The following is a 12,564-nucleotide window of genomic DNA, read 5'->3' as shown; positions in this document are numbered from 1 at the left end:
TCATCGATAAAATTACCTATATGATGAAATCAAAGTGTATATTGTACAACGATCTGTCAGCTATGTTTGAGGCTCCTGTTTTCTGTTTTAATTGCTTCCTTTATGGAAAGTAGACTTTATTAGCATCTTAATTAGTAAGTTCAACACAACTCAGCTGAAATGAACAACATGAGTAATTGCCAAAAAAGAATTTAAGAGTAAGATCTTGAGATCGTGCAGTATGCTATATGCAATAATATCCAGCTAAAATCTCAGTCTTTCACTGCTCCAGTGCTCCCATAGAACAAAAATGCTATAGTGTTTTATGTCATATTTGAGGTTTCATATGCAACATCAGGAAGTCAATAATGCATTATTATCAACTGGCCCCAGAATCATACAATAAAGTACAGCACGAAGGTGTATATATATAAACCTGCAAAAAAAAGAATTTAAGAGTAAGATCTTGAGATCGTGCAGTATTCTATATGCAATAATATCGAGCTGAAATCTCAGACTTTCCCTGCTCCAGTGCTCCCATAGAACAAAAATGCAATAGTGTTTTATGTCATATTTGAGGTTTCATATGCAACATCAGGAAGCCAAATAATGCATTAATATTATCAGCTGGCCTCAGAATCATACAATAAAGTACAGGATGAAGGTGTATATAAACCTCAACCTATCTAACTTACTTTACACCCAGAGGCATAAAAAGTTTCCACCCAGAAAAGTTGAACTCAGTTTAGATGACGAAAAAAAATACCTCAACCTATCTAACTGGGGAATTGACTACTTTCAGAAACTTCGGAATCACAAGGTTGTGGAAATACTCTATTTGTTAATTATGAAGGTGAAGTTGCATAAGATTGTAGCTAGGTTCCACCGTTTCAGCAACAACTGCTTAATTAATTACAGTTGATATCTGCAAAACCTAATGCTGCTCAACATTCCTTTTACCAAAAGAGCTTAAACTTTCATTATTTTGCTTAATTGTTCTACTTTAATGAAAAGATCTAGAAGGATAAATTCAGTCATATTAGAACCGCAATTGAATTTTAATTAATGGACAGCATTTTAACTAGCAATACCAGAAGCTAGCATTTCATACGTACTAAACAAGTACTTTCTTTTTTCATAATAAATTAAGACCCTAGGAACATTGAGAAGGAGCAAAACACCAATGAGAACTTGGCTTCAGTCAAAAAAGTCAGCACAATATTTCATCAGATACACAAGAGGGTAAATCAATATTGAAGAAGTTCACAACAAATGTATTGGGGGTTCGAATTCAAATACCCTCTGACGCCCAATTCAATACTTTAATTGTGTGTCCGCATTGCAGACTTCCACTCCTCACATGGATACTCATAACATCAATCCGACTCGTAATTAAGCACCCAAAATCACAACAAATTGAAAAAGAAATTATCACTTGTAATAAAGAAATAGCTCTTACCTAATTAGTGGCGAGCTTCCGAGCTAGGTAGCTAAGAAAGAAAGAACGAACCAAGAAGGCATTCGTCTGCACTTAAACCTGCACCTATTGATCTTCTGCATTCAAGTAATGATACTTGGCAGAAACCACTCTAGCTAGGACCGAAGAGGTGCAGGTGCAAATGCAGATAAATGAAACCATCTTTGGCTATCAAATCAAAATAATATCACCAATCCAATCCCCTCTAATCTGCAAAACCCTGAAAAGACAGAGAATTGCTTTGCTCAATTTAATGCGTCTTCGAGATATATAGGCCAACACACACAGAGGCTATGCTTTTCTATTTTTGTATATGAGAGGAAGAGAAAATTGCAAGTGAAAATTGAGATGATGAAAGTGAAATATGCTGCACTATTTTGTGTGCTAAATTAAATATGCTCCTGGCTGGAAAGCTAATTAATTAAGCTAGGGTTGAAACACAAACAGAGAGGGTCAAGTACGTAGCAGAAGAGTCGAGACCACTGACCACGTGACGGAAAGGGCGGAGGCACGTGGGGATTGAGTCCTCGACCAATGGTGTTGGAGTAAGAACTGGATGTCCTCATGCCTGTCCACCCCAACCCTCGTGGTTGAAAGTAAAATGACGAAGGGGGTTTTGATCACGTGGGCTTTTTCAACTATTCAAGAACAAGGACCACTCCGCCCCCTCCCCCTCCCCCATCTGTGACCCTCCACGACTCTCGATCTCCAGTTATACCTTCATTCTCATTAGCATCATTTGTTAGCTTTTCACCCTCAATAAGTACGTTTTAGGGTTTGATGAACAATGAGTCGGGACTTCGCTCAGATAGGGAAACGGGATCTCGAGTTATTTATGAGTTCATTTTTTGCCGTTTTAAGTCTGAAACATGTAATTTATGAACTATGCAATATTGAAGAAAACTCATGCATAAAGACATACAATGCAAACGAAGGCAAGCGAAATGCGACTTGCTTTACTCAGCAATGCACTCATCCATTTAGGGTTTAGTGTTTATGGTTTGCTGGAGATGGAGTCGAATTTGTCAAATAGGGATACGAGATCTCGGGTCAGTGAGTCACTTATTATGAGTTCATATTTTCTGTTTAAGTCCAAAATGAGTAGTTTTTCTAATTGACTATGCAATTGAACTATTTCAGAGAAAAACTCATCCATGTGGACACGGATACAGATTAACACAAGCGAAATGCAATTGGCATCCCTCAACAACATCTTTTATACCCTCTACCTTGCTCAAATGATTTAGAGTAAAATCATTTTACCCATCCTAAACTTTATATCTAAAATCATTTGTACTTTTAAACTTCTAATATGACCGCTTGTGTCCTTGTACTTTCCAATGTGATTTATTATAGTCAATCCTTAACTAATCCATCAATTTCTTCATATAGTGCTACCCACTAAAACTAAATGTTGATCTTCAATCATGCAAAATTAAAAGTTTGGAGACACAAATAATTTTAAGTGTAAAATTCAGGATAGTAAAATGATTTTAGCTCAATGATTTATTTTCATTTTTTTTAACAGATTGAAAGTAAATTGTTGGATGAAATATCAAAACAAACTAAAAGATGAAACATTGTGTTGCTACATGGACGGACTTCTTTCGGCCAAACCACAAATTTGGCTGGTGGTGATTTTCACTCGTCACAATAATCAGCGAAGGGAAGATGAGACTCTTCTCAATTTTTTTTTTTTTAGGGGTTAAAGTACGAAAATGCCAAACAAGCAGAACCTGAGATATAGAGTAGAGCTACGTGCCTGCGTCACATGAATCATTGGTTGGGTCCTCAATATCGTCAAGCCAAAGCCATGCCATGTGGTCACTCCCAACCCAGCAGCTAGCGACTGGTTTCACTGCTAAATCTGCCTGGATTGAGACACTGCCCTGACAAAAGAAACGACATGCAATGGCCCCCAATAATAAAAGAAATTACTAATTAAATTAAGCAATCGGTAAAAATAGAAGCAGCTAGATGTCAATCATGGAGGAGGGTGACGAGTGAGTATCTTCGTTTATTCTATTCGTGCCGGGATGGTAATATACTGATATAGCACTATAAGGTCACGAGGATAAAAGATTAATAGACCAAGACCTATCACAAACTTGCAACAAATGGTGAAATGGTTATGAGACTGGTCTAGAATCCAAGACGTGGCTGCTCATGAGCTAGTGGCTTGATGCATTGGCCTTAAAATGCCAGAGAGATATTTTTGAAATATGCAACTATAAACTAGCCACGCATAATGAATTTGAGGGCTAACTAGACCTGAAGATTTTAGGTCCCGTTTCATATGCATGGGGCATGAAATCCTCGGAAATCAATTCCTATGTCTTTTCCGAGGGGGGATAGGAATGCAACAGTTTGGAATTACGTAATGAGATTCTTTTTGTTTTGCAAGGAATTTTCAAAGGAAAAAAGCAAACTAAGATATACAGATTAGTGAAATCTAAATGTTGTGCGATCTATATTCATGAACAATGTGTGTGTAAATAAATACATTGTGGCTACAAAACGGAGAGATCTTAATATTGTTTTTGCCGAATTACAAATTTTACCTCACTTTTCACCTTTGGTTGTATGGACAGAGAAACTAACGTCGGACATGGTGCTGGTTGGCGTTCGTTCGGGGTTCGACCCACGCTGCCCTAGTAACCGACACTGAGAGCTTGGTTGACCGACCCTTGGTTAACTAATGTACTCTTGGTGCATTCTGTTTTCCTGAACAACTTCAGCTTCATCACAAAACCCTTTTCCCCTTCGCTTCTCTGCTTCTTTCCCTTTTCCAGGTCCTGAACTCAACATATATCTCAATCATCATATCATATAAACGGGGTGGCAGGGGTCTGGAATATGGAAGAAGGAAAATTTGTAATTTGGCCAACTTTGATTAATCAAAGCCTAAAAAAGCTAAACAAAAACAGGAATGAGCAGTAAAGAGATGAGTGCAAAATCACTTGCAGTAAAAGAAAAATCATATCCTTTTCATATTTTTCGTTAAGGAAAATTCTACAATGTGTTAACGTATGACATGCATACAATTGTCTTAAAGAGGTAAAATGAGTCCTCAAAATAGTAATATTAGTCCTCAAAATAATAACATGAGTTCTTAAAATGGTAAATTTTATTAGTTACCACACGAGTCTTCAAGTGATAAAATGAGTCCTCAAACTCTCAAAATGGTAAAAATAATTGAAGTATGAGAAATATTAACATACTATAGTCTTACCCTTTGGTTAATGGCATCTAGCTAGGTAAATGTTATAAAAGCAGAACCTGAGCTAGTAGAACCTCTTGGCATGAATCATTGATCGGGACCTGAATCGTCATGCCCTGTAATCATGACATGTGGTCATGACAACCACAGTGACTGGTTTTTTGCTAAATTTGCTTGGATTGGGACATTACCTGACAAGGCAAGAGATCACCAAGTAAAAACATACTAAATAGAGCAATTCTGAAAAATGGAAGATGCCAGAAATGAATAATGGAGGAGTATCTTTCTAATTTTTCCAGGAATGTTGATAGAGCCATGGACGGCCACAAGAAGATAAGAAAGCAAGATCTATCACAACCTCCAGTAAATGGTGATGAGACTGATCTAGAATTTGAATGTGTGGTTGTTCACGAGCAAGCTACTTGCTACCGGATTCCGCATACAGATTTTTCAAAGATCAATCAGCTGTGGAAATGAATATTATACTAGCAAAGCAGAACGACTTGCTAGGGATCCCATATATTACGGAGCATAATAAACTGTTGACCCTACATGGCGTGAACTAAAGGAAGATGGGGTTGATTTGACAGCACAGTAGAAGAGTGTCATTCTAAGTGATCAAACAAAGCAGAATTCATTCATTCCTAATATTTCTGCATGCTATCAATTTTTCTAACTTTGAACTTATCGATTGCTCAATCTCTTCTTCTTCTTTTTTCTTTGGGAAAAGCAAACTCCCAAGAACCTTCAAGGAATATCAATATCAAGAGAAGGATCAGACATGGCTTAGCAAATGTCTCCAGGAAAGTGACCATATAAATCATTCTCTGAGAAGTGACTAATTCAGTTGCTCTACAATATCTAATGAAAACCAGTCCGAGTTAAAAAGAATTGATGAAATTTAAAGCCCCAGCTCATTTCAAAGGAAAGATCGCACATTACCTCATGATTCTGCAGAGATATCAGTCTGATACAGACATCATTTCATCAGGAAGATAGTTCATGGATGCACACTGGCTCACACTTTTCTTATACTGCATTGTTATACCAGCAAGTGTCTTAGTTCCAGAATCCACCTCATAAAGGGAATTGCCATTTACGTTCCAGCACCCATTATCATAGAGTCTGCACTCCAAGGAAATTTAGTAACAGAAATTCTTCCACATTAATGGAAAATTGTCTGAACATTTCCTAACCAACTGCAGATCCTAAAGCAAGCAGTAAATATTAAATTAAAGAGCCTAATTTGTGTGTTCATGTGTTCGTATATTGAAAAACTTCCCAGTGATCCTATAAGCTTGGTGTGGATAATATCTTAAGTGTTGCAAAAAACGGAATATGGCAAATGCTACAGAACAAGCATTTCAATAAACAGAAGTAAAGAAATGGTCACAAACGTTGTTAAGACCAACAACACAAAAATCAGCAATTTCATTAATATTTTGACCGGAAACTATGTATGTACATAGGTTGGGGGAGAATAATGAACTACGCCTACCTAAAAAGAATAACCATAAACAGTACAACCACCAAATAATTAATGTCTTGTCAATCTAGTTCATCAAGTTTGATCTCTTGTTGTTCACCAGTAGACAGAATTTTTACACCGACCATACCCTTTTGCCACTCTGAATCTCCCACCAAGATTAGCCTGTTAGCATTTATTCGTGAAGCACGCTTGAATACCCTGAAATAGAACAAATTTCATGCATGCGACAATAACAAATTAGAAACACGGTGATTGATATAGAATTTGCAAACGGCTATAAGATGGCAGTAAATACCATTTGAGTGGTTTGCTCTCCAAGACTAAATCAACACTTTGACCTTTCTCCCTAAGTATGGTGGCAACTGTTGCAGCTGCTCCTTGAAGTCCAGGATCCAGAGCACATACGATGTTCTCTACTTGCAGGCCGAGTTCTGGCAGAAGACCCTTCTCCTTGAGCAACTATTAATCGTCATGCCAAAATGTCAAATGAATATCAAGTCAAAGAAAAATGAGACAGACAAATTTAAGGAGCTATTAGACGCCCAGAATGAACAACAATGAACCAAAACAACTTGAAATAAATATCATATGTATGGTCAATAAACTGCAGATTATACCATTAGGCCCACTATAGGATAAAACAATTATCAAGAATGAACACCAATAACACATCAAAATAGTTCAAAAGGTCATAGACACTGAAGCGCAAAACTTACAACATAAAGGCTCCACACCATCAAGCTCACCAAGACAGTCTAAAAATTCCTTAATTATATGCTCTTTGCTTAAGGAGACACTACTTATAAATATATATTCTCTAGTCATAGTTTCTAGCATGTTATGTTGCCAGACTGAATCACACACATTGATCATATAGAATCATGTCTTATGAAAATTAACAGATATATTTGTTTAAATAATTTCTAGAAAATGTCAAATATCTGGTTAGAGATTGTTGCTGATAAACAAGCATATAGAACAAATATACATCACAGGTATACCAAAGCATACCCACTTAGGACATTTCAAGAAATCCTTCCCTTCAAAATGAAAAATGATGCATAACATCACACAAACAGGACTGTCACACATTTTGCAATCCATACAATCTTGAATCTTCTGTCAACCTCCAAATAGTATATATATATATATATTTTTTTTTTTCTGGTAGTATATGTTTATCAGAATGATAGCTATAAGAATTTGACCAACATAAAAAACTTCTGTAACTTTTAAAAGCATACAGAAGTTGGTCAATCCGAAAAATTCTGTAAAAACATAGCAGCATTTTTTTCCAAAGATAACCATCATATTCTGCTTGGGTGAAAATATTCAAATGTAATTTAATAGAAGAAAATCACTTCATCAAGCAAAGAGAGTATACAAGTTTTAACTCACTTCTATTATGACAGCATCACCAAATCCAAAGCCACAAGCAGGAATATCATCACCGCCAAAAGTAGAGAGCAACCGGTCATATCGTCCACCACCACAAATGGCTCGCAACTTTCCTCCTCTATCAAAACCCTAGAATATCATTGATCTGTTAGAAACTGTTCATAAACTAGCTAAGAGATCTAAGCTTCAAAACTGAGTAATAAATATGCCTAGAGCAATTGTGTACTGGCTTTTTAATTTTTCTGTTTAAGGCGCAAGAGTTTGTTCTTTCAGGTATTCGCAAAAGTGGAGAGTTTTGGTGTTTGCCAGATCAGAGTAGTTTGTTTGACAGGCTTCTAGATGGAACCATGTGTTGCGTGGTTGCTTCATCTAGAAGGAAATACAGTATCATACCCACTCATATTCAAGTGTTAAATAAGATAACAATGCTTGTAACAGTTTTGCTCTTAAGTAACATTTCAGTATCCCTGAATTGATATTGTACAAGTAGACAGTAAGATATTGTCTTCAAACTTCATCCTCATGACTATACTGATGCCCAAAATTGAAATGCAGTAACAAATATGATACCACGGGCATTATCTATACTCACAAAGGTATAAAGCAGACTATAAAAGAACATCATCAATATTCAGTCCCCATGAGCAACAGGACATAAAAGCTTACAGAATAATATTTTAACTCAATCGTTGAACATTAATAGCTAATACTCAAATGTCAAAAACGTAGAGTTGGGGGACAACATGAAAATCTAACCTCGAAGACTATACCAGTATAGTAGGCAAGGCCACGAACAATAGAAGCATCGAACTGAATCCATTCAGAATAACCAAATTTGTCCACAAGAGAGAACAGCTGCTTCAGATCAGCAACTGCTTCCCCAGAATCTCCAAGTATCTCTACATAAAGACAAGCATTGAACTGATACTAAGAATCGCACTACCAATAAAGAGAGCCTTTGAACCAGCAGTCAGCACTCGAAAGGAATTGCTAAAACACTCACCTCGCCTCCTTAACAACGTTCTGAAACAATCAATAATCTTATTCTATAATACTTTTATACTTTTAGATGAAAAGAAAATTTATAACTGTGACCACAGTTTATATGAAGTTATGAACTTATACTGCAACCACTTCCTCTCGCCATCCCGTACCACTTTGGAGTTCGAGTTTCAACACTATCTCTTCTCTATGTTCTACAAGTAACTACAACTCTTGAATTTAACATCACCACTCCGCAAATGTTGCAATTTGCTAGCACAATAGAATCATTTGGATTAAAGTTATCTAACTTTAAGGGGAAGAACTGATTAAGCATTTGGGTATGTGTCATTGTAACATCGCATGACATGAAAGAAAAAGACATACATAATGGAACAAAATGTGTAGATCATTTATCTTAAATATTATCAGTATAAGAGTTACTTCCAAAAGCTTTCCACAGGCTTAGTTAGGTTTTCTCTATTCTATACTCTATATACCAACTATCTGACTTACAAGTGATGTCATTTCTAAGGGGTACTACTGCACATTAGTTACCTTTTCTAATTAATTGGAAATCTACCTTTATGCAGCACAGAAGATTATCATCTACAGAGGGACATGCAGCCCAAAATATTTCATAAGTGGTCAAAATGCATTTATGCAAACAGATAGATAGAATTTGTGCAGCCTAATCTAAGTATAGATCTGATATGTGTTCACATCTTCAAGAAGGGCAAGACAGTTAATTTGTATCACCAATAAAAAACAGTAACATTTATTTTCGAATCAAAATATCAACAAGACCAACCTTCCAACTCTGTCAATGACTTTATGGAAAGAACTTGCAATAACTGCTCAATTGCTTCTTCCAATACACCAACAGATTCTAACTCTTTTTTGATTTCCGCCAATGGAAGCTTCTCTATCTATTTACCATCATCCAACATAACATGATAAGAAAATCACAACAAAAATTTACATTCTAGTACAATGTATGGGTATGACCAAGCAAATGGAAAAAAATTTGAACTGAAATTGTAAGATCAAAATCATTGTGGCACATGCTGGAATGTAAGCAAAATACTACCACGATGCATGTGGGAATCATATGATCAATGAAAGAAACTGTGTGAACTTTTACGAAATCGAAACAAAGTAAACTAAAGACTGTAATCTAAGTTATCTTGAAAAAAATAAATGGTAACCAAAATAGGAATCAAATTTATTTCTCAGAGAAGAACAAAGTAGAAAGGTTTCATTTTGCATCTGCAGAGGTAACTTCCCATTTTTACTACTAAGAGCTGCTTTATTTATTCTATCTATAGAGTACCAAGAATGAGAATCTTTGCAATCTCACAAACAACCATGAGGGGAATGGGTAGATAAATAGACTAGAGCGTAGTCTGCTGCAATCACTTGTAACTTGCATAGTTTACCTTGTCTATGATGATGCAAACCTTGCCAAACAAAGCTTCCGGTATGGAGTAACGTCTCAATACTTCTTGTAAAACCTGTTGAGTGAGGAAATAATAAGATTCTCTCTGGTTCCAAAAGTCATTAATAAACTCAAAGCCCTAATGTAATAAAGTGGATCACATGTGTCTCTCAAAAGATTAACAAGGTACATTAATAGTCAGAACATTTTAAATAATTCCTCGAAACCAAAACCAAAACTTGTTTTTACAAAACAAAGAATAGAGAGATTTTAATCTTTTCAGAGAAGTAATGTAAAGTTGTGCAGCTTCTGGAAACCATCATGAGTAACTCCTAAAACCCCAAGCTGTACTATGTTAAAATTGGGAAACAAAAAGGGATGCATCTGTTCCCCCCCCCCCCAAACAGAACTCACAAGAAAAAATGTATCATATCGGGAAAGTAAAATGATCATGAAGACATCTTAATATGATAGTCTTAGTTCATACAAGGAAAAACCATCCACACCTTTCGACTAGAAACCTTAAATCCAACATCCGAAGCTGTAATTCCTAAGCGCTTGAAGAAAGTGACAATTGCAGAAATAAGTTCCGCTTCAGCCTAGACAAGGAGAGACAAAAAATAAATCCAAGTTTGTTAGGGAAATGCATAGCATAGTATATATCAAAAACAACAATAGGATGTACATCATGTGTAACAGATTGGGAAATCCAATCAATCCTAAGCAGCATCCAGGCAGTGCCAATTAAAACCATAAAAAAAACAGCAGAATCGTATATGCAAGTGCCAATTCAAAGCATAAAAACAGCAGAATCATATATGCAAGGCAAAAAAAAAAAAAAAAAAATTGCTCCTTACCGTAACCTCAGGTACACCAATAATATCCATATTCCACTGGTAATGCTCCCTACGCCGCCCCCTTGTCATTCTCTCGTAGCGCCAACACTGCCCCACTGCAAACCATTTTAATGGAAGGGATAGAGATTTTCTAGACAAGAATAAACAAACATGGTGATCAGATACTGGCACCTCTAGCTGAATACGAAAACCATAAGTAAATTAAAATAAATATAAAAGACCAAGTGTTTTAAGTAGCAAACAAGCAGCAGAATCAGAATTAGCAGTACCCTTTCTGTATCACCAGCCTCGCCAACGAAGGAGTAAGCTCAGGCCTCAACGCAACGCGACGATTTCCCCTGTCTTCGAAGCAATACAGCTGCACAATGCAGGAAATGTATATATGATTTTGCCAACTGAGGCAATGCCAGTAAACCAAGAGCTCGAAATTTTCAGATATTAAGCATTAGAATTTTCAGATATAAGAAAACCAACCTGGTCTCGAATCTCCTCCCCTGCTTTTCTAACAAACAGAGCCTCCGACTCGAGCACCGGAAAATCCACCTCCTCGAAGCCAAACAACCGCGAAACCTCTCTGAAATTGAAGAAGAGCCAGCTGCGGAGGCGCATGTCCTCGGGCGGGAAGTCCCTGGTGCCCTTGGGAGGGTTGACGTCGATCTTCTGCAGGTCCTCCGTGACCGGCGCCGGAGACAATGCACCGGTACGACCGCCGCCGGCATTGTTGCTTATAGCGGCGGTGGATAGAGAAGAGAGGCCCCTAGGGTTTGTGGCGAGGGGTAGGTTGGGGATGGGGAATCTGAGGGCGCGGGTTAAGGGCTTATTGAGGATAAGGAGGGAAGAAGAAATTGTAGAGAGCATGGCTATGCTTCTGGTTAAGCTGAGCTTGCTTACTGACATTTTGGGTTGAACGCAGGTCGCCAAGAGTAAAGGGATTGACTCGTTGAGGATCGGACCAGAGCGCGCCATGACTAACCGTTAAGACTTTTCGGAGCGAGAAATGGATGAGGCGGTGGCCCAAGTTTCTTGTTGGGCTCTTAAGGTGAGTCCATAAATGTATTAAGTTTGAAGTCCAGGGCCTGTTGGGTCGTATTGATGTTGGATCGAGCCCAAGTAATTTTAAACATACTAGGGCGGTTCATCTCTGTTCTGTACAGAACTATATTTTTGGGCTGATTACATGTCGAGCCGAAACAACAAAATCAACAAAAACAGAATTTACAATTTCTTCGCCGTCTTTTACAATTTTGTTATTTACGGAAATGATATTTTGTCCAAAAAGTTATTAACTTTGTTATTTTCTCAACCCAAAAGTTACTATCTAAAGCATTTATCTGCTCATTTCAATCCAAACCCAACTCTTGTTCATTCTCAAAAAAAAAAAAAACCCAACTCTTGTTTAACGCAGCACCAGAAGTCCAGAATCATTTTGTTCTCCTCGACAAAATCGGAGGTTGAAGACATGGTGGAACTTAACTCTCCTACCACTTCTGAAAAAGTCGGACACTACATATTGAATCGAGCTATCAATAGTAAATGATGCATTCTAGAATCCCATTGAAGTTTATGATTTACCTATATTTTTTTTTTTCTTATTGGACGAGATAAGAATAATTTGGTATAAAATTCTAAATTGGCTTACATATGTGTTCGTGTTTGTGTCGAGAAACACATTTATTTTACAAGATGTATATCTACATTTTGAAAAAAGAGCAAAATGATTTCGTC

General features: G+C 37.0%; 1 protein-coding gene and 1 long non-coding RNA gene across 3 annotated transcripts; both read right to left on the bottom strand.

Moving 5' to 3' along the window:
* Window positions 1-281: 281 nt before the first annotated feature.
* On the bottom strand, window positions 282-4,678 carry LOC133720954 (uncharacterized). Of its 2 annotated transcripts, XR_009852019.1 has the most exons (3): window positions 4,018-4,678; window positions 1,439-1,676; window positions 282-415 (listed from the first exon to the last, which is right to left on the bottom strand). It is a non-coding gene; the product is annotated as an uncharacterized LOC133720954 (long non-coding RNA). The 2 variants fall into 2 exon arrangements; XR_009852018.1 differs by lacking the exon at window positions 4,018-4,678 and having other exon boundaries at window positions 1,439-2,076.
* A 1,396-nt stretch (window positions 4,679-6,074) lies between these two features.
* On the bottom strand, window positions 6,075-11,792 carry LOC133720953 (histidine--tRNA ligase, chloroplastic/mitochondrial). Its single transcript, XM_062147444.1, has 10 exons — window positions 11,314-11,792; window positions 11,109-11,197; window positions 10,840-10,969; window positions 10,489-10,581; window positions 9,984-10,058; window positions 9,356-9,473; window positions 8,320-8,462; window positions 7,564-7,692; window positions 6,461-6,624; window positions 6,075-6,363 (listed from the first exon to the last, which is right to left on the bottom strand). Exons 1-10 carry the CDS (start codon window positions 11,734-11,736, stop codon window positions 6,225-6,227), a joined length of 1,503 nt encoding a protein of 500 aa, XP_062003428.1. The 5' UTR covers window positions 11,737-11,792; the 3' UTR covers window positions 6,075-6,224.
* Between the last annotated feature and the right edge of the window lie 772 nt (window positions 11,793-12,564).

This window comes from Rosa rugosa, chromosome 7 (genome assembly GCF_958449725.1).
Source record: "Rosa rugosa chromosome 7, drRosRugo1.1, whole genome shotgun sequence".
Taxonomy (NCBI): domain Eukaryota; kingdom Viridiplantae; phylum Streptophyta; class Magnoliopsida; order Rosales; family Rosaceae; genus Rosa; species Rosa rugosa.
This window is presented reverse-complemented; position numbering and strand designations above follow the sequence as displayed.

What these genes read in the sequence shown, in the direction of transcription:
- LOC133720953 (XM_062147444.1), bottom strand. Translation starts at nt 11,736, where the DNA reads ATGTCAGTAAGCAAGCTCAGCTTAACCAGAAGCATAGCCATGCTCTCT. An exon ending in TTAAGGTTTCTAGTCGAAAG is followed by an intron (nt 10,059 to 10,488) that starts GTGTGGATGGTT and finishes CTCACTCAACAG; the next exon opens with GTTTTACAAGAAGTATTGAG. An exon ending in GTGATGCTGTCATAATAGAA is followed by an intron (nt 6,625 to 7,563) that starts GTGAGTTAAAAC and finishes GACGATTAATAG; the next exon opens with TTGCTCAAGGAGAAGGGTCT.